Below are 25,617 nucleotides of genomic sequence, written 5' to 3'. Positions count from 1 at the left end.
AATAATAATAATAATAATAATAATAATAAAGAAATCTGTCATGCTCTCATGAAAATTTGTACTGTATTGAATCTTATATACACAGTAATATAAAATCTCATTTAATCAGATGATTTTTTAAAGATTTTTCTGGCAAGTGGCAAATGATACCAAAATTTTGAGGACAGTGGAAGTAGATATGCGAGACCCACTGCACTGAACCCCCTGGTTCTTCCACCAAATATTCATTTTTGAACTCTACCTGAGTTAAAACATCAGTATTGTTGTTTCTAAATGAATCTAAACTTGTTTTCTTTGCATTATTTGAGGTCTGAAAGTGCTGCATCTTTTTCGTTATTTTGACAATTTCTCATTTTCTGCAAATAAATAACAAATTTACGCTTGTAATTTCGTAGTCATGTTGTCAGTAGATCATAGAATAAAACAACAATGTTCACTTCACTCAAACACATACCTACAAAAAGTAAAGTCAGAGAAACCCATCATTTTTAAGTGGTCTCAACTTTTCCAGAGCTGTGGGGTCAAATTATATTCTACGTCGGCCTGCCATACTTGTGCCACACTTCCTCAACCGACAGAATCACAGAGCGAAAAAAAAGGAGAGGAAGAAAAGAGTAACTTTCATCGGGCTGTGGAGAAGAAGAGCCGCAGCTGAGTTTGTAGGACGAGGTGAGGCTACTGTTATTCTGTTTTTGTTGTCACTTTTTCAAAGTTGGAACCTCTTAAGCCTCCAGTTTGCTGAAAGCTGGTTCAAAGACTTCTTCTTCTCATAGGTGGCTTTTCTCCTCCTTCGCCTTTCATCTGCTGAGGAACAATCTGTAACCGTTCACTTGTAGCGGGGAGCCGAAGTTTGGTCATTTTTCTATGCGGTCTGCCTAAAAAAAGAAACGGCGTCGCCGCATGACAGTAACACAGTGTGTAAAAACAATTTTAGACGTATAACAAAGCAATTAGCCAGCAGGTACTTTTTAAAACAAGTGAAGTAGTTCTTGTCGCTTGCTTTTATTAACTGAAATGTCGCGACGGATTTAATGATCTATCAGACTGGACGGTGGCGCTGCGGGGTCAAGCTAAGGAAAAATAGCCGTATCGACAGGTGAGGTGCTCATCCAGACCGCTCTCTACTTTTTAATCAGCTCTACTAACTGCTCCATCGGAGCCTTTAGTAATTGGATACATTTTACTTTAAAAGCGTGACAGATACATATGGCAGTTCAGTTTGTTACTTAATCACCCAAACGTGGAGAGGGGATGGGAGCAGACCTGGACAACATGGACGCGGGTGTAAGATTGTGACGAGGACAGTCTGGATGCAGAGGCTCTGTTTGAGTCAGACAGCAGATGACATCTGTCAGCCAACTGTCAAGCGACCACATCCGTTGTTGCATAAACGCGAGATTCAGATGCACCGGCTGAAATGATTGGCTGCTCACTTTAGAGCCCGTGATTGACATTTAGTTAATTGTTATTAAGCTCTCAGAAGTACCTGTCGCACTTCTAATCATAGTGCAGCTGTACCTTTGATGCTGGAGTCATTAAAAGACAGAAAAATACCTAGAAGTTCTAGTTTCATCCAAACAATGGAGCATTGTTCAGGTTTTGTTGATTTTTCCTCTCCATTTATCTTGGTCAGAAACAAGCTGCTGATGTTAGAAGTCAGTCAGGGGAATAGTTCAGGATTTCTGAAGTGGTGAGGCTCTGCTGTGAGCTTGTTGGTTTGCAGATTAATTAACCACAACATAGAGATCTACAACTTTAAAAAAAATATGTGACACATAATATATTTGCTTATTTGAAATTGAAAACGATTACTCCTACTGCTATTCTTGATTTTAAAAAAGAAATGTATCTATAATTTTTGTCATACGTTTCTTATACATCGATTTGAGCAAAAATATTTAAAAAGCACAATTAATTATGGAGCAGTTTTAACGTAAATTGGTATACTTCTTAGAATATTATGCTCTTTTCACCCTTCTGCTATTTGTTAGTTAGTATGTTAACATTAGCGGGTTAAGTAGCTCACCTGCAGTCGGCTCTTTGCCAAGTGTATTTCGTTCACAAGGTAATATTTACAAACAATCAAGTTAGTGTTTTTTTCTGTAGGTAAAAGTAAACTGTAGAGGTTTTCTTTCAACCATTTGACTAGCACTGCACAGCAACAGTTAGGGAGGGGCAGCACTGCACGGCTTGTCAGGCGTCTCATTTAAAGGAAATCAAAATGTAGGTATGGATGACGTTCAACTTTTATTGGTTTTAAAACCTTATCAAAAGTGGATAGTAGCAGCTGGTGCATGCTTAGTTGTAAGCTGTAATATCTGATCAGCAGTGTAAAGCTGCTATTAGTGTCTTTATCTAGTCTAAAGTTAGATTAGCAATAGTTGTTCCTGAAGGCTGAAGCCAAGACCAAAGTGGACCTCTGCTGTCTTAAAGCAACTCCAGTCTAAAAGAAAAAAAACAACAACAACACATTGATTAATGTGAATGAGATTTTTATAAACCTATAACCCATAATCACATTTGCAGTGATTGATTGATGGTAGATTGCTTACCGAGAATCTGCTCAATGAATGGAGGTAGGTGTTGGCTCTCCACCAATGATGTTCCTGTCTGATAAATGTAGTAAAAATTATGATTGTAAAGTGTTCATTCCTAGCAGAAAAGCAAAGCAGAGAAATTAAAAATATGGCAGTAATTTTGTGTGTTTTTATTCTGACTTATTTTTATATCAGACAAGTTCCTCCTCTGTACGCGTTTCCCACAGGAAGATTATTGGTGGTGCACTGACTCCTGCCTCCTTTTCCCATGTGAATAACCATCCAGTGCAAATTTAACAACAGTTTAGAGTTTAATAATGTTAAGTCATTGCAACATCTTTAAAGATTGTAGTTATTTTAAGATTGCACAAGTTTTCTTTGTTTATTTTTTTTTTTAAATTAACAAGCTTTAACCTCCAGGACCCATTAATCTGTATTTATACTAAATGAGGAAGAGCTGGAGAAGGAAGGATATTCACTGTTTTACTTTGTACAACTTAAAATTCTTTCCTTTTTAAGTCTCAACCAGACCCAATTTTGTACTTTACCAATTTTAAGCAAGAGCAATCTTTCAAAACACATCTAGTTGTACATTATTTGATCTGGAATTACGCAGCCTTTAGGCCCCATCTGTAAGTGTGAGACTCACTGAATATCTTCTTCTGTGGTAACCGTAAAAGCATTTGCTGCTCCACCAAACCTGCCATTTTTCATGCTGCACATACCTTTTTGCACAAAGAAGGGTATTTTCTGATTCTGACCAGGATGTTTAAAGCTTACTGTATGCTGCTGTATGTAATGTGAGTGGTGAACTTAACAGATGGGACAAATCGAAGCTGCACACAAACCAGTCAATCACTCCTGCCCTCAATCACACGTTGTGCTTCTTATTGATTAACTCCGAAAAACCCCATGACATCACAGCCACCAACAACAACAGTGAGCGACTCTGCTGTTCTCTTTAGTACACACTATTTTCTTGACTTGGTGTGTTTTTCTATGTTTTATTCGGGGTGGGGGTGGAGGAGGGTCTTACTTTTCCAGTCTCTTGCAGTCTCACTGTGGGCGGCGTGCTTTCAGGGATGTGAATAACGTCTAGGCTGAATGTGGAGCACAGCATGCCTGGCTTTGGATTAGCAACGTGTTAAGGCTTGTTCTGTCTTTGTAGTGGAGGCACACGCCTTTAATGCTGAAACTGTTCTCTGACAGCAAAAAAAAAAAAAAAAAAGCAGCAGTGGAGCTGGCTGATGGTTAGTGCAGTTTGTACATGGACGTGTGGAACTACCCAAATAGTTATGCAAACCTGCATGGCCGTGCTAAGGGATCGTATAGCATCAGCAGACATTTCGTTTTTGCATTGCGTACACCAAGATGGGTTTTGCTTTGGCTGTTGTGGGAGTTAATGCAGAAAATGACATAATTGTTTGTCAGGATGTGTATTTTGAGGGGAATTTAAAAAACAAACAAACAACATATGTCTTTTTTGTCCTTAGACAACAAGGAGAGCAACCTTATCTAATACACCACCAATCGTAATTCGTTACTTTTAGTTTTTTTCCAGAGGATTTTTCAAATTTCTGGTCTACTGTTTTCATCAAGTAAAGATAATGTTTGCACACTGTAAATCTATTGTTTCCCCATTTAAAAAATAAACTTTGTCTGAACTTTTTATTAATGGCCTTGTATATAAAAAGGGAAGTGGCCACTAGCCAGAACTAGTTTTGGTTTGAAATTCACCAACACCAGACCTGGATGATAGCTCACGATCGAACTCCGCATAAAAAATTCAACCCACATTTTTTTTTGTTTCTTAAAACATAAAGAAGAACATTTAAAATATTGTAGCTTGAATACAAGTGGAGCAGAAAAGGAAAAGACTCCCAACAGCTACGAAAGCAGGATTATCTTATTTTTTCTATGATGTTGTTCTTACTAACTATCCAGAAATCTGCTCTGCTGCGTGTGGTTCTAAAATTTTGTGATGTGTTTGTGCTTTAAAAATTCAAAGTCTTGATTAAAATTGTTGTTTGAATGACAAATGCCACTGCTGTAATCCAGTACATCTGTGTGTGAAAGGTTCTCCTGCTACTCGGCACCATGGCTCCTTTCTTGAGGATTGCCTTCAACTCGTTCGATATGGGCATTCTGCCTCCTATGACTGGCCAGCCTTTCTGTGCAATCAAGATGAAGGAAGCTCTGACTACAGGTGAGACAACCTTTGATTACATTCACTGGACTACTTCTTTTTAACATTTCTTGCAGGTTTTCACATTTCTTATGTTCAAAAAGACCAAATTGTAAATCATTTCCTCTGTCGCTGCTCCTGTCCTCCTCTTAGAACGAGGTAAGACGCTCGTTCAGAGAAAGCCCACCATGTACCCGGCCTGGAAAGCCAGCTTTGATGCACACATCTACGAGGGGCGTGTGCTTGAGATACTGCTGATGAAGACAGCGGAGGAGGCGCTAGCCGAGGTTACCGTCGGCGTCTCTGTTCTCGCCGAGCGCTGCAAGAAAGCCAATGGACGAGCTGAGTTCTGGGTAGGGCATGAAACGTCCCCGTCTCGAATTTGGACAAACATGAGAGAGTTTTGTTTACCTGTTTCTTGTTTTGTGTTCAGGTGGATCTCCATCCATCAGGGAAAGTGATGATGGCAGTGCAGTATTTTCTGGAGGATGTGGATACAGGTAAAAAGCTTTAAACATTACAGAGCCCTAGAAAGTATTCACACTCCTTGAACTTTTTCATATTTTGTCTCTTCAAATCACAAATCTCAATATGTTAAAGTGAGATTTAATATCATGGAGCCTGAGACCAACCAATAGGATCCACTGCAACAAATTGCAATCATTCAGAAGTCACTTATTTGGAAAACAGTCCATCTCTGTGTAGTTTAATTTTAACATTAATTTAGATTTTTTTGCGAATGTTTCTGAGATTTGTTAGAGAAAATGAAGGTCAAGGAACACAGCTGACAGGTTGGGGATAAAGTTGTGTAGAAGTGTAAAGCAGGGTTGGGTTATGAAAAAGCAAAACACCCAGCTCTGAACATATCACAGAGTGCTGGAAAGAATATTGCATAACTAAAACCAAAGTAGACATGACTGTCTGAACTGACATGTCAGGTAGTGATGACATTAATCAGAGAAGCAGGCAAAAGGCCAATGGAGATGTTCAGGTTGGTGAATTTGTTGAGAGGAAACTAATAGACCAGCTGATCACTCCACAAATCTGGACTTAATGGAAAACAATGCTGTTCCGTTTGCCAAACACCATACAGTGGACTCAGCAAACATGTAGCAGAAGGTTCTCTGGTCAAATTGAAAGGTTGGGTCTACATTTAAAATACTGTTTTGGGCAGACGGCCATCATTCCACATCACCCTGAACACAACATCCTAATCAATGTTTCCCCCAGTGTTTTATAAGCCTGGCGAGCCACCAGGCTTTACTTGTGCCCCACCAGGCTAAGAATGGCTTATTTGTAAGTTATTTTTTTAATTTGCAAAGTTTGCATTTTTTAAGACTTTATAGTTGGTGTTCAGGTATTAATCTCCCAATCTTTTAATAACACTTAATTGTCAAGTGATATTTTCAAATCTTCTGCCAACTTTAAGCATTTTTAACTCAAAAACACGATAGGCCGTTGGATGAATGACTGTCCTAGCGCCCCACCACTGAGCTTAGCAAGTTTTCTGGGGGAAACCTTGCTTATGGAGAAGCATGGTGGTGGCAGAGTCATGCTTTTTCTCAGGAAGGACAGGAAAGCTGCTCAGGGTTGATTGGGTTGAGTTCAATAGCATTCCTGAGAATGAACCAGAGGTTACACATGTTGTGCAATGACTGAACGGTGTTTCTCTGTTTTAAAGAGAGTAAGCACGCTGCGAAGGAGGAAGAAGCTCCTACACTGAACCGTAGACGAGGAGCCATTAAGCAAGCGAAGATCCACTTCATAAAGAACCACGAGTTCATCGCCACGTTCTTCAGACAGCCAACTTTCTGCTCTGTGTGCAGAGAATTTGTCTGGTCAGTCCAGTTTACACTTCAGTCTTTAGAAAACTGCTTAGAGTCACCAAATAAACGCCAACCACACACAAAATGTAAGAGTAAAAATGGAATTAAACACCTTATGTGTCGATGCACTGATGTGCTGCATTATGTGCTAGATTGCAGAGAGCATTAAAGAGAACATGCTCCAGATTTACATCTTGATAAGTGGTTCTACTCTTTCCACTTGTTGAATTATTTAACACTTGTTTTTCTTAGAATGCAAATCCTAATCTTTAAATCAGACAAATGGCTCCTCAGCTTCTCATAAACTCTTCAACGTCCGGTCTCCATTTATTTCTCAGTAATTATAGAGTGAATATTACCAATAAATCAGGATGTTTCAATCCACACTGGGCATTATGTAGAAAAGGAAACAAAAAATAAATGTGAAAACGAGTTCATTCATTTCATTTTCACTTTCTTCCACAGGGGACTCAACAAGCAAGGCTATAAATGCAGACGTAAGTTTACATTAATATTTAATTTTAGGAAGTGAGCAAAATGTCTGTGTCTTGTGCTATAATTGAAATGTGACGACAATATGACACAAAAGGGTAAAATTCTCTAATGTTGGTTTTTTACAGAATGCAATGCAGCCATCCATAAGAAATGCATAGACAAAATCATAGGCAGATGCACCGGAACTGCAGCCAACAGTCGGGATACTGTGGTATGTGACCCACTGTTTTTGCAGCACATCCTGCATGTGAGCGTTCTCCATATGCCTCCAGTTTGTTTTCCAGTTCCCACTTTTTGTCTTTTTTTTCTGTACATCTTCCTTTAATCTTAATCCTCAGATTGATCTTAATGTAGTATAAGTGTTATTACCATCTATATGCTGTTAAGATCTTTCAATAAGCACTAATGTTCAAAGATTTGAGAGCTGCATTTCAAATGCGTGAGACCATTTCGTACATCTCCAGACACATGATGTGTAAAATGACTCAATGTTGAAAAGACATCATTTAAATTTAAAGTATGACAAACAAATGTCATCATATCATTTTGATACAGTTCTTTTTTGGTGTCTTTGTAAATATGTTTTGTTTTTAAAAAAGATAACCGATGTCTCGGTATGTCAAATTAGAATACAAACTTTGCTTATTGCTTTATTTTAGTAATTCAGTTTAAAAGTGAAGCTCACAGATTCATGACAGAAAGTCATGGATTTCTGGTAATTATGATGAGACTGGCTTTCAGTTAATGAGAACACAACATTCAGTTTCTCAGACTGTATAAAATATATATTTTGTAGAGTAATGACTGCTTATTAACAGGTGTGTTCATGTACCGTAAATGCACACCATTATTCCAGGTTGCATCAAAAGCGGCGTTCGCCTCTTCTGAATTGAGTCTCGCCTTCCACAGATTCTCCAGGGATTTAGATCAGACCAGTCTGTTAGCAATTCAAGCATCATGATGCATTGAACTAGACAAAAATAGCTATAATTATAATTCGTGCAATATCACAAGGACTCCTTTGTGATATTGCACACATTATTGATATTGCAGGTCAGAAGCAATTTTATATATTGCTCAACTCTAAATGTGAGTTTTACTTTTTAAATGGAATTGCTCAACTAAATTCACCTGGAAAAAATCTATTAGTCTGTTTTAAGTAAGATATACAAGTTAAAAGATCACAAATGTTTTCTTGGCCCTGATTGTGAAGTTTATTTTTTTGCAGTAATGATTGCCTTAGTTTGTCTTCAACTATTTAACAAACAAATGTCCAAGTGAGAGACAAATGGACATTATCCAACACTACTTTAATCAGCAGTAGGAACAGGCCTGTTGGACTTTCCATCAGGCGCTGGTGACACTTTTGAGCGATAAATCTGGTAAAATTGAAACACACAAACCAGAAATGACATTGCAGGTGTCCAGTTTGTACAGGATTAGATTACTACGAGTCATTAGAGAAATCCTCCTTATTCCCACAGTTCCAAAAGGAGCGTTTTAAGATCGACATGCCCCACCGTTTCAAGATCAACAACTACATGAGCCCCACTTTCTGTGATCACTGCGGGAGCTTGCTGTGGGGTCTGGTCAAGCAGGGCCTGAAGTGTGAAGGTAAAGCACAGAGGTGGTTAAACAGGAAGCAGCTTTGTGGTGTGCTGTTGTGCTTGACCGGCTTGTTTGACTGTGCTTACAGACTGTGCCATGAATGTTCACCACAAGTGTCAGGACAAAGTGGCCAACCTTTGTGGGATCAACCAGAAGCTTCTAGCTGAAGCATTAACACAAGTTAGCCAGGTGAGTTGGTCATAAATGGTCCAGTCAGGTGTCCTCGCCATCAGAATAAAGGATGATACACAAGACTTGTCTAATTAGATTTATTTTGGACAGGGAGATATTTGATTAGTTATTCATTTGTGTTGTGATGTTTTACTTCATAAAATAAATACATTTTAATTTCATTTGCATAACATCGCGCTGCCTTATGCCACTGTAAACTTTGGTCTTTGTCCAGCCATGTTTAAAGTTGTAAATTTTCTAATTATTTACCCATTTTACATTTTTCTTGAATGGCATGTTTTTTGTTTTCCCCATTTTGAACAGTTTCCCTTTTGTCAAGGAATAAATAAATGTTTTTCAACTTCCAACTTAAAAAAAGGAAAGCATGCGAGAATACAATGCCTTAGTTACACATATTGGAAATGTTTGAGGCCCCATTAATTGTGGCAGCAGTGGTTTTATCAAAAAACAAATGTAAATGTGGAATTATTTTACCCTAATATAAAACTTAAAATCCTAGTTTTCTCAACATATTACTCCAGTAAAAGATCCACCTAAAGTTTTTAGACATCTTTACGAGCAGCCCAGCATGTCTTAGGGTTGCACATTTCTCCAAGACAGAGAGAGTTTTACCTTAAAATGTAAAGATTTTGATTGCCTGATAACAAGGCTGTAAAAAAAAGTCCTTAAATGTGACACTAGACCTTGTTAACCTGAACAGTTTACAAATCCTCGTTATTTTTAAGAAACCTAACAGCAACATTAACAAGTGAAGAAATTACTCTCTCAAATGGTGTGTGGACGTATCACAGCTGCATGATGAACCTTTCTTATAATTGTATTTATTTATTTGTTTTACCCCGTCTTCCACCAGAAATCAACTCGTCGCTCGGATCCCAACCTGCCTGATATTGGTGATATTGGAATATATGATGAAGTAAACAAACTTGCTGGACTTGAGATCAACGGTCAGTAATCAAATTCCTGTAATCTGCATCTACTTAACATATTTCTGTATGGACCCCGAACATGGAAACAAACAACTTTGAAGCAGGTTTGTGATTTTTTTATTTTTATTTTTATTGCTATCTGTATATTAGATGGGTCTCCGTACGGTAAACTGTGGGAAGGATCCGCCCAAAGACCCCAGTCTCGTCTTACCCACCTGACCCGCGTCAATGTTGACAACTTCGTCTTCCACAAGGTGTTAGGAAAAGGCAGCTTTGGCAAGGTACCCTCACTTATCAGCTTTATCTGCAGTGGAAAATGTAGATTATAGACAGTCGATAATAAAACTGATTAATCATCAGGCGCCTATCTAAATGTTGGCATTTACGGTTTTCTCCATGTAGGTCCTCCTTGCAGAGCTGAAGGGCCGTGGAGAGTATTTTGCCATAAAGGCTCTGAAGAAGGACGTGGTGCTAATGGATGATGATGTGGAGTGCACAATGGTAGAGAAGAGAGTCTTGGCTTTAGCCTGGGAAAACCCCTTCCTCACCCACCTCTACTGCACCTTCCAGACCAAGGTAATCCTTCTCCTCAACTGTGAGCCATTTAGCCATTTTTCTTTTCTTTGCTGCACTCAATTCTCAATTTGGATCTTCTCCACAGGAGCATCTGTTCTTTGTGATGGAGTATCTGAATGGAGGTGATCTGATGTTTCACATCCAGGAAAAAGGACGCTTCGATCTTAACAGAGCAACGTAAGTGACGCCTGCCATCGTTTCTTAATGTTAACCCTTTAAAGCTCTCACATTTATTATCAGAGAGTGGGCTAAATAGAGGGGAACATGCTCGTTTCTTTGCTGCATGTTGGTCTTTTCTTGCACATAGTGTTCTGGAGGCTGGCTCATATCCACCTGCTTCTTTTCATTAGCAGACTATAGCTAAAGAGTAAAGAGTGAAAAAACTGTGCAGTGTTGTGTGTTGTGTTCGTGGGGAGGTATCAGTTACTGCCACCCACCTCTCATCACACTACGGAAATCCCTCCAGAAAAAAAAGCAAGCTGTGATAGAAAGTGTGAAAAAGCTCAACATTTGGCTGCACTTCAACTAAGTTTCAAAAAGTCTCACAAAGTACAAAGTACTTTATAATGTTAAGTGGAAGGAAAACGGTACATGGTTTATATTTTACTAATAAAAGATTTAATAGTGTGGCATCCATTTTTATGCATGCAAGGAACACACCAAATAATTTGTCTATATGCTTACGGCATGATTTTTTTCAGAAAGGCCAGAGAAGCTGATCAGAGGTAAATGAAGGGCAACATTGGAAAACAAACTGCTGGAGACTTTGTGTTGTGATGTTTTGCAACACAAAGTCTCTGTTCACCTTCCAGCAGGACAATGGCTCTAGCTACAGTGTGTAGTTTTAAGTGAAAGCATTTTCATGTGTTCAGTCAGAATCCACACCTGGATCCAACTGGGACTCTGTGGAAGAAATTGAAAACTGCGTTCATAGTTGCTCTATATGAAATATGGTTGCGCTTTAGCAATTTTGCAAAGACGGAAAATAGAAAATATGCCAGCCTCTCGATGTTCAAAGCTGCTAGGGAGATAACTTAAGACTTTCAGCTGTAATTTCCACACAAGGTGGTTTTGCAAAGTGCTGACTCAGTGACCAAAAGAATGAAATTGTTGCATGAGTTTCCTCCTTACAGATGAGGTAAGAAGCTTTGTCATCTAGGAGGGAGACAAGAGTAGAGCTGCTGCTCCTCTATATCGAGAGGAGCCAGTTGAGTTGCTCGGCCTTCCAGTTAGGATGCCTCCTCTCGGTTGGCCTGAGAACGCTTTGGGATTCCCCAAGAGGAGCCCAAGTCTCTGCGGAGGTTACTGCATACAGTGACTGGTGTCCCAGTTACATCTCCTGTAGTTAAACCAGTAGTTGTGTCTGGAACATGAGCAACACTGTACTTTGTAAACATGAAACTCTAATCCTGTGTTGTCAGCTGTTTAATCCTCCTGCCTCATGTTGGATATTTGATCCCTCAAGAGATGGGCAGAGTCGGCTTCATCACCGTGTTGTGTTTTACATTATTTTGTTTAAAAATGCTGTGATTCTTCAGTTTTACTTTATTTTGTCAATCAAGTTTGTTTGTATGTTGTCTGTTTTTCCTAAAAAGATTAAAAACCTTTATTCTAATAATTATAAATGAACCATGAGTAATTTTTGGCGTGTGATCCCAAAAACTAATTGAACTTCTCTTTAAGAACAATGATTTATAAAAAAAAAAAGATATGACCTGCCTTTAGCCCTATGTTTCAAATGTCCGTCTGGATGTTTTTGCTAATTTTAATTGTACGCAGTTCTTTAAATGTCTTGTGAGTAAATATATTTTCCCATTTATCCATAACAACTGGAACTTTTAATATCTAGCAAGTTATTTTCGCAATTTACCGTCTATTAAAATCTTGCCCCTCAGATTAATTTCACTTGCTCCTACGGCGGGGGTGAAATTACCGTAATAACCCAAGATTGGCTAGAAAGCGCAACGTCTCCCCTTTCAGAAACCGTTGGAATTTTTCAGATAGCGGAATTACGGTACTGCAACTTTACCTGGATCGTCGCCGCTACGTTCAGTCTGGCAGGGTTAAAATACTAAGATGTGTTCAACTAAGATGAAATAATTAGTAAGGTCGCAGTATCTTTATAAAACAACTGTGTTTGTGTTTTCTCACTAAGCTTAAGTTTGAAATTGCCAAAAGGCTGTAATCATTTTCAAACCCACCCTGTTCCGTAACAGAGCAGCTCAACCTTCACGTTCCCTGCTGAAGCTCTTGCTCACTCGCACAGCTACTGTTGCCATCGTATCACCTTTATCACACTTTGAGATCAACACATCATGCTTTTTCCTCACACAAGTTCCTCTGCAGACATTTCTCAGCTAGTCTTAAAACTAGTGTCGGTGAGTAACGGTGTCAGCATGATGACCAATCGTCTGGTTCCTGGCACCAGCCGATGTCTGTCCCTCTAGTTTAGCACCCTAGTTTATTCAAGGAATTTGGAAGATTTTCTTTGAATAGTTTGTTTATATCAACCTGTAGAGGAAGAGTTGCTAACCCCAATTTAAATCTTTTTGACTTATATTTAGAATTTAGAATAGTTTTGTCAACTTTGCTGTCAAGCTGGAGGTCCTCTGTCTTATCGGTTTGTTTCAGATGTTTAAATGATATTTTGTGATGACCACAATCCTCAGCATTTCTCTCATTGCTGTCCCAGTTTCTGAAAACATTATTTTGGCATAGCTTAATCATCTGGATGGTACAAATACATACATTGACCACTTTTTTTGTTTTGAATGTTGCTACTGAAGTCGAGTTTCATCGGCCCAGACAATGCTTTTCAATCTGATGTTGTTGAATTTCAGTGAGGCTGTGTGGATTGTTTCCTCAGTTTTTCTGGTCTTAGCTGACAGGAGTGACAGCTGCTGTTTGCTTAGAGCTGGTGTTCTGGATAATTTGGTACCGGAACAGTTTTTGAGCCACTGTTGCCATTGTATCACCTTTAACAATCTCCTTATCACACTTTGAGATAAACAAATCATGTTTTTTCACAGACAACTGCATCTAAATTTATTCAGACCTTTTACTGTAGACCAGAAAGATTGCTGCGAATGAAAATCCCAGCAGATCCTCAGTTTCTGAAATCCTCAGACCAGCCCCACTGGCAACAACCATCATACCACATTAAAAGTCACTTGAATCGTCTTTGTTCTTCATTCTGATACTCAGTTTGAACTCTATCACATTGTCTTCTTCATGTCTAAATGCCTAAATTTATTGTGTTTCTGCATTTGGTTGGATGATTCTCTATATGTGTATCTCCTAAAGTTGTGGGTGGGTACATAGAATGAAATTACACAAAATGTCTGTATTTGGGTCTGTGCTGCCAAAAATACAAATGTGGCAGTAAATTAAAAAACTGGTGCCTTTTTAAAGTTTGCAACTTTTTTCTAGTGATCTCTCGTAATCTCGTTTGAGTTGAATTTGAAACTCCTTGCTTTAGTCCTAAAAAGGCTCTTTCTTGTCGCTGTGACACAATATACACATCCTGTTTTTGGTGGTCTGCAAGTTGTCCGAGACGCCCGGCCTAAACGAGAACCATTTCTACATTCAACTTCTGTATACGTTTTCCTGTTTCTACACAGCTTCCCGTACCACAGAGTATTTGCATGACACGTGCGGTGGAGTATGCAGATATTTGACGTGAATTTGGTACAAAGACTCTCTTAGTTTGTTTATTATTATTTTGTGTGCGACTGCACATGCTGTCACGGTCAAATGGAGAGTTGTGCAGTTATCTGCTGCATCTGCTTATGCAACACTTTTTCTTCAGAGTTTCAAATGACCTCTTTTACTAACACAAAACCGGTTCTCTCTTTACACACTTTTGGCCTGTTAAACTGTAAACAAGAGTCTGCTCCAACATTTTAACGACGCTCGCAACGCAGAAGCTAAGCACACAATCTGGACTGCTTTCCAGATCCTATTTTAGGTTTCTGTTCATGGTGAGGTCTTTTTATTTACACAATGAGATTATTGTTGTACTGGAGCTACAAGATCGTTTTCATCACCACTGTTAAGTGAGACATTAAGCGGCTATAAGCAGACATCTTGCTTGGCTCCTGTCAGTGGATCCTTTGCGGCAGGCGAGCAGGAGGTGGACCAGTCTATCGATTGCTCTCGCTGATGAATTGTTCCACCTGTCACTCGGTAGGAGAAGCAGGTCAGCGATAGGCTAATCTTTCAGCTCACACAAGCTCTTGGGTTTCACATTATGAGAGTGTTAGTCACTTGTCTTCTACACCAAACAAATGTCCTCCTGAATAATTCAGGTTCCGCGCTGAAACAAGTGCGGTGTTCGGCTGTCGGCTCCGCGCTGAGGCAACCACGGCGCCGGGTGACAATTTTCCATCTGAAACGAGTCACTGATTTCTGGCCGTCTCCCTCAGGTTCTACTCTGCTGAGATCGTTTGTGGTCTTCAGTTCCTGCACTCCAAAGGAATCATCTACAGGTCAGAACAAAAATATGTGAAGTACTTAGTCTCAATTAACAACACACGCTTAAAGACATTATTTTTCTTCCCTTTACACACATTTTTTTTAAAATTTCTATTAACACCATTGCTTTCAGCCAAGCTGCTGGTTTGTGAGTGTAAATGAACTGAAAGTTTAAAAAAACTGCTTGGTTAGGTAATCCCACACATTTCTTTGCTGAGAAAGTTTAAATATCATTGTGTGGTAAAGCAGTCACGAGCAAAGGCTGTTAGGAAAACTGTGACTGCAAAACTGCACGCTCAAAAAGCATGTTGAGGAGAAGGAGTGAACCAGCATGCGGCTGTGGAATCATAAACGGATTTGAGAAACTAAAGGATACATAAAGATGCATTTTAATACATTAGATATATATAATTCAATAGCAGAGTGATTATGTTAAGTGCTTTTTTATGTCGATGTTCATGATTATTGCTTTGTTTTAGCTTATTTTGCTGTAGTAGAGCTACAGAACAAAGATATTAAGAAAATGACAGGAAGAGATAAAAGCCCAATTGGCTTATAGAAGGGTTCCACCCAAATAATATAGAAAAAACATTTAATATAATCCAAGAATACAAAATTTCATCAGTTCATCATAACTGTATGAAATACAATCACAGAAAAAAAGACACGTGCGGTGGAGTATGCAGATATTTGACGTGAATTTGGTACAAAGACTCTCTACATCCACTTTGTAGATGTAAAAACACATCTACAAAGTGTTAGAACCTCAAACTCAGCAGCTTCTGTGATATTACATGACATTAATAAAAAGGGAGTTTTAATTCAGAAATGTTTTGACCCACATGATTTCACAGTTGACCATCACTGACACTTTCCACAAGAAGGGTAACCCAAAAAAGGTTGTTGCTAAAGAAGCTGTTTTTTCACTGTGTGCAGTATCCAGGCACATTAGAGGAAAATTGAGTGGAAGGAAAAAAAAGAGTGTTAGAAAGAGGTGCACAAGCAGCAGGTATAACCTTGAAATGATTGGAGTACAGAAGGTATGAACTGCAGCTGGAGTTGGTGCTTCAAGAGCAGCCACACAGTATAATCTAAGACCTGGGCTTCAAGTATCAAATTCCTCGTTTTAAGCCTTTTCTGTAAAGGAGACAACAACTGAAGCATCTTAGCTGGACCGAGATAAAAAGGACTGGGCTTCTGCTCACTATGCAAAGTGTTGCTTTCAGATGAAAAATAAAAGCTGCATTTCATTGTCTCCATGCCAAGCTGCACTGATGGCAGTGCTTCTTGAAAACAGAGCCCAGACAAATATTGAGTGCATTTACAGTACAGGACATGAACACACTTTTCTGTTCTTCCTGTATTTTACTCATTTTTTATTGATCTTATGTAATAACATTTTATGAGAAGTTAAACTCTGTTTTTTATTGCTTTTAACAGTCACAATCGTCAACATGAATAGCTGAAATATGTTAGTCTGTGTGGGAGGAAACTATAAGATGAATGAATTTCACTTTTTAATGGGAGAGTTAGTAAAAATTAGATGTGTAATGTGGAACATATTTGTATGAGACTAGACTTTTGTACTAGATATGAAAGGTTTTTATGTTTGATGATTATTAGGCCCGAGCAGCAAAGCGCTGCGAAGGCCTATTGTATCTGTACTGTTTATTATTATTAGGCCCGAGCAGCAAAGCGCTGCGAAGGCCTATTGTTTCTGTACTGTTTCTTATTAGGCCCGAGCAGCAAAGCGCTGCGAAGGCCTATTGTATCTGTACTGTTTATTATTATTATTATTATTAGGCCCGAGCAGCAAAGCGCTGCGAAGGCCTATTGTATCTGTACTGTTTATTATTATTATTATTATTATTAGGCCCGAGCAGCAAAGCGCTGCGAAGGCCTATTGTTTCTGTACTGTTTCTTATTATTATTACGATTCTGCCCCCCCAAAGAGGCGCCTTTTTGGGGGCTTTATCATATTCAAAAACTCACCAAACTTGGCGGTGGCGACTAGAAAATTTAAAAATTTTGAATTTTAAGGTTGTCGCAAAAATCGCAAAAAAAATTGCTGAACGGCGGCAACTAGCAATTTTCTGTTGACACAATGGTATGAACGTACTTCATCGTAGAGACATGAAATTTGGTACACATGTAGAGCTCACCAAAAGACTCAGAACTTACATTTAATGTTATAAGCCAACTATCACAGGAAGTCGGCCATTTTGTATTGAACGTCCATTTTTTACCTCGATTTTGACGTTTACAGCCTTCGTATTTGATCGAACTCCTCCTAGGGATTTCGATTGATCGACTTCAAACTTGGTCAGTCTGATCATAAGGCATGTTTGATTTAAAGTTATCAAATTGGTGAGTTTTGGAGCATGTTGAAGGGGGGTTAGCAGGGGTCAAAGTTCACCTACTCGCCATGAAACACGAAACTCTTATATTTCCTATACAAAAACACATAGAGGGACCAAACGTTCAGTGATTGATCGTCATCGGGTGCCCTACAATACCCTATGATCAAATGATGACATCACTTAGGCCACGCCCCCTGAGAACAGGAAGTGTCATGTTTTACTGTGAACGGTCGCTATCTTAGCCCTTTGACCTCATCAATATGAAACTGTGTCCAGAGACAGAAGACATGTTGGTGTGTTTAGGATTCCAACCCTGACCGGCTTTGACATAGCAGGTGGGCGTGGCGGCGTGGCGAAGTGACCTGTAACGCCGTTGCCATACGTTTGGCTCTGAATTCCACAATTTCGGGCCCAGCTGCTCCAAACTCACTAGGATGGATCCTTATCCACTCACCGACAGGAATTCATAACAAAATTTGGTGGGCGTGGCCTAATTTCTCTATAGCGACCCCTAGAGTATTTTAAATGAACAGCCCCAAGCCATGCTTAAACCTAGAATTACGAAACTTGGTACACATGTGTATTTTGTCGGGACGTACAAAAAAGTCTCTTAGAGCTATGCTCTAAACCCAACAGGAAGTCGGCCATTTTAGATTGAATTTCATTTGACCTCGATTTTGACGTTTACAGCATTCGTATTTCATCGAACTCCTCCTAGGGATTTCGATTGATCGGCTTCAAACTCGGTCAGTCTGATCATAAGGCATGTCTGATTTAAAGTTATCAAATTGGTGACTGTATGAGCTTGCTGAAGGGGGGTTACCAGGGGTCAAAGTTCACCTACTCGCCATGAAACACGAAACTCTTATATATCCTGCACAGAAACTCACAGAGACACCAAATTTTCAGTTATTGATCAACAATAGGTGTCCTAAAATACCCTGTGGTGAAATGATGACATCGCTTAGGCCACGCCCCCTGAGAACAGGAAGTGTCATGTTTTACTGTGAACGGTCGCTATCTTAGCCCTTTGACCTAATCAACATGAACCTGTGTCCAGAGACAGAAGACATGTTGGTGTGTTGAGGTTTCCAACCCTGACCGGCTTTGAGATAGCAGCTGGGCGTGGCGGCGTGGCGAAGTGACCTGTAACGCCGATGCCATACGTTTGCTTCTAGATTCCACATGTTTCGACCGAGCTGCACCAAACTTGGCTTGAGTGATGCTGGTGTGATACCTGAAAATTCTATGTCATCAGATTATGACGTCATCTAAGCCCCGCCCCCTCAGAACAGGAAGTGCTATTTTTTTCCTTGGAAACTTTCATCTATGGCTCTCTTGACCTAATCAAGGTGATTCTGTGTTGGATGACAGATAGGAAGTTGGTCTCGCTTGCTTTAAAGTGCCAAGAGTTTTCAATGGCGGCAACGCCGTTCGTATACGTTTGCCTCTACATTCCACATATTTTGACCGAGCTGCATCAAACTTGGCCTGAGTGATCCTGGAGGCTTGCCCGTCAATCCTACGTCATCACATTATGACGTCATCTAAGCCCCGCCCCCTCGGAACCGGAAGTGCCGTTTTTTTCCTTGGAAAGCTCTGTTTATGGCTCTCTTGACCTAATCAAGGTGATTCTGTGTTGGATGACAGATAGGAAGTTGGTCTCGCTTGCTTTAAAGTGCCAAGAGTTTTCAATGGCGGCAACGCCGTTCGTATACGTTTGCCTCTACATTCCACATATTTTGACCGAGCTGCATCAAACTTGGCCTGAGTGATCCTGGAGGCTTGCCCGTCGATCCTACGTCATCACATTATGACGTTATCTAAGCCCCGCCCCCTCGGAACAGGAAGTGCCGTGTTTTTCCTTGGAAAGCTCTGTTTATTGCTCTCTTGACCTAATCAAGGTGATTCTGTGTTGGATGACAGATAGGAAGTTGGTCTCGCTTGCTTTAAAGTGCCAAGAGTTTTCAATGGCGGCAACGCCGTTCGTATACGTTTGCCTCTACATTCCACATATTTTGACCGAGCTGCATCAAACTTGGCCTGAGTGATCCTGGAGGCTTGCCCGTCGATCCTACGTCATCATATTATGACGTCATCTAAGCCCCGCCCCCTCGGAACAGGAAGTGCCGTTTTTTTACTTGGAAAGCTCTGTTTATGACTCTCTTGACCTAATCAAGATGATTCGGATGATAAACTCTGTCAATGCTCACTGCTGGCTGAACCGTGTGGGCGTGGCCAAATGGCGAATATCAGTCCCTCGCCATATACATACGTTTGGCTCTAATTCACACATGGATCATCCGATTGGCGCCAAACTGGATATGTATGACCTTTGTTCTGCTCTAAAGAGCCCAACGGGTTTGAGATGTAATTTGGGGAAAATCCGCGACAGCTTCTGCAGCGGCTAGCGGGCGGCAGTGCTGGAAACTGCGGCAGAGCTTCTGCGGTGGGGAGCGGGCTGCGGCTCTGGAAAACGCGCGAGAACTTCTGCGGTGGCCGGAACCCCCGCGGTGGCCAATAGGCCGGAGCGGCGCTTGCTGCGAGGGCCGCCCGAGGCTGCTTGCAGCTTTAATTATTCTTATTATTCTTCCACCCAAATGAATTGCCTTTTTGGGGGCTTTATCATATTCAAAAACTCACCAAACTTGGCGGTCGCGACTAGAAAAATTCAAAATTTTGAATTTTAAGGTTGTCACAAAAATCGCAAAAAAAATTGCTCAACGGCGGCAACTAGCAATTTTCTGTTGACACAATGGTATGAACGTACTTCATCGTAGAGATATGAAATTTGGTACACTTGTAGAGCTCACCAAAAGACTCAGAACTTACATTTAATGTTATAAGCCAACTATCACAGGAAGTCGGCCATTTTGTATTGAAAGTCCATTTTTTACCTCGATTTTGACGTTTACAGCCTTCGTATTTGATCGAACTCCTCCTAGGGATTTTGATTGATCGGCTTCAAACTCGGTCAGTCTGATCATAAGGCATGTCTGATTTAAAGTTATCAAATTGGTGAGTTTTGGAGCATGTTGAAGGGGGGTTAGCAGGGGTCAAAGTTCACCTACTCGCCATGAAACACGAAACTCTTATAGTTCCTATACAAAAACACAGAGAGGGACCAAACTTTCATTGATTGATTGTCATCGGGTGTCCTAAAATACCCTGTGGTGAAATTATTTTTTTAAGTAGGCCACGCCCCCTGAGAACAGGAAGTGTCATGTTTTACTGTGAACGGCCGCTATCTTAGCCCTTTGACCTAATCAACATGAAACTGTGTCCAGAGACAGAAGACATGTTGGTGTGTTGAGTAATCCAACCCCGACCGGCTGCGATGAAGCAGGTGGGCGTGGCGGCGTTGTGAACGCCGTCGAATTTCGTTTGGCTCTGAATTCCACAATTTCGGGCCCCGCTCCTCCTAACTCACTAGGATGGATCCTTATCCACCCACCGACAGGAATTCATAACAAAATTTGGTGGGCGTGGCCTAATTTCTCTATAGCGACCCCTAGAGTATTTTAAATGAACAGCCCCATGCCATGCTTTATCCTAGAATTACGAAACTTGGTACACATGTGTATCTTGTCAGGACGTACAAAAAAGTCTCTTGGAGCCATGCTCTAAACCCAACAGGAAGTCGGCCATTTTGTATTGAAGGTCCATTTTGGACCTCGAGTTTGACGTTTACAGCCTTTGCATTTGATCGAACTCCTCCTAGGGATTTCGATTGATCGGCTTCAAACTTGGTCAGTCTGATCATAAGGCATGTCTGATTTAAAGTTATCAAATTGGTGACTGTATGAGCTTGCTGAAGGGGGGTTACCAGGGGTCAAAGTTCACCTACTCGCCATGAAACACGAAACTCTTATATTTCCTATACAAAAACACATAGAGGGACCAAACTTTCTGGGATTGATCGTCATCGCGTGTCCTAAAATACCCTGTGGTGAAATTATTTTTTTACGTAGGCCACGCCCCCTGAGAACAGGAAGTGTCATGTTTTACTGTGAACGGTCGCTATCTTAGCCCTTTGACCTAATCAACATGAAACTGTGTCCAGAGACAGAAGACATGTTGGTGTGTTGTGGATTCCAACCCCGACCGGCTGCGATGAAGCAGGTGGGCGTGGCGGCGTTGCGAACGCCGTCAAATTTCGTTTGGCTCTGAATTCCACAGTTTCGGGGTGAGCTGCTCCAAACTCACTAGGATGGATCCTTATTGACCCGCCAACAGGAATTCATAACAAAATTTGGTGGGCGTGGCCTAATTTCTCTATATCGCCCCCTAGAATATTTCAAAAAATCAGCCCCAAGCCATGCTTTAGCTTAGAATTACGAAACTTGGTACACATGTGTATCTTGTCAGGACGTACAAAAAAGTCTCTTGGAGCCATGCTCTAAACCCAACAGGAAGTCGGCCATTTTAGATTGAAGTTCATTTGACCTCGATTTTGACGTTTACAGCCTTCGTATTTGATCAAACTCCTCCTAGGGATTTCGATTGATCGACTTCAAACTTGGTCAGTCTGATCATAAGGCATGTCTGATTTAAAGTTATCAAATTGGTGAGTTTTGGAGCATGTTGAAGGGGGGTTAGCAAGGCTCAAAGTTCCCCTGTGATCGACTGTGTAATACAAAGGGCTTTGTCATGTGTAGGGCAATGCTGCCCTCTGGTGTCGAATTACTGAAATAATGAAACTATTTCAGTAATTTCAGTAATTCGACACCAGAGGGCAGCATTGCCCTACGGAATGACAGTTCAATGTTGAATTATAGAGGAAAAAATTAAATAATTTGTAATTCTAACACAAAAACTGACAGAGACACCAAAGTTTGAGTTATTGATCATCCTCGGGTGTAGAATAATATCCAATGGTTAAATGATGACATCACGTAGGCCACGCCCTCTGACAACAGGAAGTCTTGTATTTTACTGTGAACGGTCGATAGCTTCTGCACCAAACTTTGCACGAGTGACCCTGGTGGGATCCTTGACGACCCTATGTCATCATATTATGACGTCATCTAAGCCCCGCCCCCTCAGAACAGGAAGTGCCGTTTTTTTACTTGGAAAGCTCCGTTTATGGCTCTCTTGACCTAATCAAGATGATTCGGATGATAAACTCTGTCAATGCTCGCTGCTGGCTGAACCGTGTGGGCGTGGCCAAATGGCGAATATCAGTCCCTCGCCATATGCATACGTTTGGCTCTTATTCAGGCATGGATCATCCGATTGGCGCCAAACTGGATATGTATGACCTTTGTTCACCTCTAAAGAGCCCAACGGGTTTGAAATGTAATTTGGCTCCACTGCGCCCCCTAAGTTAATACATGGGTTGTATCTCCTCGACGCATCGACCGATCTGCGCCAGATTTTTCGACAGTCGTCGGGGAGCGCCGCCGAACGCATTCACGCCTGTCGCCCGGTGGACGGGCGGGGAAAACGCGCGACAGCTTCTGCGGCGGCTAGCGGGCGGCGATGCTGGAAACTGCGGCAGAGCTTCTGCGGTGGGGAGCGGGCTGCGGCTCTGGAAAACGTGCGAGAGCTTCTGCGCTGGCCGGAACCCCCGCGGTGGCCAATAGGCCGGAGCGGCGCTTGCTGCGAGGGCCGCCCGAGGCTGCTTGCAGCTTTAATTATTATTCTTATTATTCTTCCACCCAAATGAATTGCCTTTTTGGGGGCTTTATCATATTCAAAAACTCACCAAACTTGGCGGTCGCGACTAGAAAAATTCAAAATTTTGAATTTTAAGGTTGTCACAAAAATCGCAAAAAAAATTGCTCAACGGCGGCAACTAGCAATTTTCTGTTGACACAATGGTATGAACGTACTTCATCGTAGAGACATGAAATTTGGTACACTTGTAGAGCTCACCAAAAGACTCAGAACTTACATTTAATGTTATAAGCCAACTATCACAGGAAGTCGGCCATTTTGTATTGAAAGTCCATTTTTTACCTCGATTTTGACGTTTACAGCCTTCGTATTTGATCGAACTCCTCCTAGGGATTTTGATTGATCGGCTTCAAACTCGGTCAGTCTGATCATAAGGCATGTCTGATTTAAAGTTATCAAATTGGTGAGTTTTGGAGCATGTTGAAGGGGGGTTAGCAGGGGTCAAAGTTCACCTACTCGCCATGAAACACGAAACTCTTATATTTCCTATACAAAAACACAGAGAGGGACCAAACTTTCATTGATTGATTGTCATCGGGTGTCCTAAAATACCCTGTGGTGAAATTATTTTTTTAAGTAGGCCACGCCCCCTGAGAACAGGAAGTGTCATGTTTTACTGTGAACGGTCGCTATCTTAGCCCTTTGACCTAATCAACATGAAACTGTGTCCAGAGACAGAAGACATGTTGGTGTGTTGAGTAATCCAACCCCGACCGGCTGCGATGAAGCAGGTGGGCGTGGCGGCGTTGCGAACGCCGTCGAATTTCGTTTGGCTCTGAATTCCACAATTTCGGGCCCAGCTCCTCCTAACTCACTAGGATGGATCCTTATCCACCCACCGACAGGAATTCATAACAAAATTTGGTGGGCGTGGCCTAATTTCTCTATAGCGACCCCTAGAGTATTTTAAATGAACAGCCCCATGCCATGCTTTATCCTAGAATTACGAAACTTGGTACACATGTGTATCTTGTCAGGACGTACAAAAAAGTCTCTTGGAGCCATGCTCTAAACCCAACAGGAAGTCGGCCATTTTGTATTGAAGGTCCATTTTGGACCTCGAGTTTGACGTTTACAGCCTTTGCATTTGATCGAACTCCTCCTAGGGATTTCGATTGATCGGCTTCAAACTTGGTCAGTCTGATCATAAGGCATGTCTGATTTAAAGTTATCAAATTGGTGACTGTATGAGCTTGCTGAAGGGGGGTTACCAGGGGTCAAAGTTCACCTACTCGCCATGAAACACGAAACTCTTATATTTCCTATACAAAAACACATAGAGGGACCAAACTTTCTGGGATTGATCGTCATCGGGTGTCCTAAAATACCCTGTGGTGAAATTATTTTTTTACGTAGGCCACGCCCCCTGAGAACAGGAAGTGTCATGTTTTACTGTGAACGGTCGCTATCTTAGCCCTTTGACCTAATCAACATGAAACTGTGTCCAGAGACAGAAGACATGTTGGTGTGTTGTGGACTCCAACCCCGACCGGCTGCGATGAAGCAGGTGGGCGTGGCGGCGTTGCGAACGCCGTCAAATTTCGTTTGGCTCTGAATTCCACAGTTTCGGGGTGAGCTGCTCCAAACTCACTAGGATGGATCCTTATTGACCCGCCAACAGGAATTCATAACAAAATTTGGAGGGCGTGGCCTAATTTCTCTATATCGCCCCCTAGAATATTTCAAAAACTCAGCCCCAAGCCATGCTTTAGCTTAGAATTACGAAACTTGGTACACATGTGTATCTTGTCAGGACGTACAAAAACGTCTCTTGGAGCCATGCTCTAAACCCAACAGGAAGTCGGCCATTTTAGATTGAAGTTCATTTGACCTCGATTTTGACGTTTACAGCTTTCGTATTTGATCAAACTCCTCCTAGGGATTTCGATTGATCGACTTCAAACTTGGTCAGTCTGATCATAAGGCATGTCTGATTTAAAGTTATCAAATTGGTGAGTTTTGGAGCATGTTGAAGGGGGGTTAGCAAGGCTCAAAGTTCCCCTGTGATCGACTGTGTAATACAAAGGGCTTTGTCATGTGTAGGGCAATGCTGCCCTCTGGTGTCGAATTACTGAAATAATGAAACTATTTCAGTAATTTCAGTAATTCGACACCAGAGGGCAGCATTGCCCTACGGAATGACAGTTCAATGTTGAATTATAGAGGAAAAAATTAAATAATTTGTAATTCTAACACAAAAACTGACAGAGACACCAAAGTTTGAGTTATTGATCATCCTCGGGTGTAGAATAATATCCAATGGTCAAATGATGACATCACGTAGGCCACGCCCTCTGACAACAGGAAGTCTTGTATTTTACTGTGAACGGTCGATAGCTTCTGCACCAAACTTTGCACGAGTGACCCTGGTGGGATCCTTGACGACCCTATGTCATCATATTATGACGTCATCTAAGCCCCGCCCCCTCAGAACAGGAAGTGCCGTTTTTTTACTTGGAAAGCTCCGTTTATGGCTCTCTTGACCTAATCAAGATGATTCGGATGATAAACTCTGTCAATGCTCGCTGCTGGCTGAACCGTGTGGGCGTGGCCAAATGGCGAATATCAGTCCCTCGCCATATGCATACGTTTGGCTCTTATTCAGGCATGGATCATCCGATTGGCGCCAAACTGGATATGTATGACCTTTGTTCACCTCTAAAGAGCCCAACGGGTTTGAAATGTAATTTGGCTCCACTGCGCCCCCTAAGTTAATACATGGGTTGTATCTCCTCGACGCATCGACCGATCTGCGCC

The 25,617-nt window shown here is 41.2% G+C and overlaps 1 protein-coding gene across 1 annotated transcript in view; it reads left to right on the top strand.

The window, feature by feature from the left end:
* The first annotated feature begins 542 nt into the window (after positions 1–542).
* prkcda (protein kinase C, delta a) overlaps positions 543–25,617 on the top strand; it is a 64,953-nt gene continuing 39,878 nt past the window's right edge. Inside the window, exons 1-14 of the mRNA XM_032550332.1 lie at positions 543–669; positions 4,614–4,743; positions 4,876–5,075; positions 5,156–5,222; positions 6,404–6,560; positions 7,014–7,045; positions 7,169–7,254; positions 8,528–8,657; positions 8,740–8,840; positions 9,697–9,790; positions 9,923–10,053; positions 10,175–10,348; positions 10,434–10,525; positions 14,773–14,835. Of these exons, the coding sequence (XP_032406223.1) occupies positions 4,635–4,743; positions 4,876–5,075; positions 5,156–5,222; positions 6,404–6,560; positions 7,014–7,045; positions 7,169–7,254; positions 8,528–8,657; positions 8,740–8,840; positions 9,697–9,790; positions 9,923–10,053; positions 10,175–10,348; positions 10,434–10,525; positions 14,773–14,835 (1,436 nt within the window). The 5' untranslated portion in view covers positions 543–669; positions 4,614–4,634. The remainder of the gene's footprint in view (positions 670–4,613; positions 4,744–4,875; positions 5,076–5,155; positions 5,223–6,403; positions 6,561–7,013; positions 7,046–7,168; positions 7,255–8,527; positions 8,658–8,739; positions 8,841–9,696; positions 9,791–9,922; positions 10,054–10,174; positions 10,349–10,433; positions 10,526–14,772; positions 14,836–25,617) is intronic.

This window comes from Xiphophorus hellerii, chromosome 20, assembly GCF_003331165.1.
Source record: "Xiphophorus hellerii strain 12219 chromosome 20, Xiphophorus_hellerii-4.1, whole genome shotgun sequence".
NCBI lineage: Eukaryota > Metazoa > Chordata > Actinopteri > Cyprinodontiformes > Poeciliidae > Xiphophorus > Xiphophorus hellerii.
Note: the sequence above shows the minus strand (reverse complement) of the source record. Positions and strands in the feature narration are given on the sequence as shown.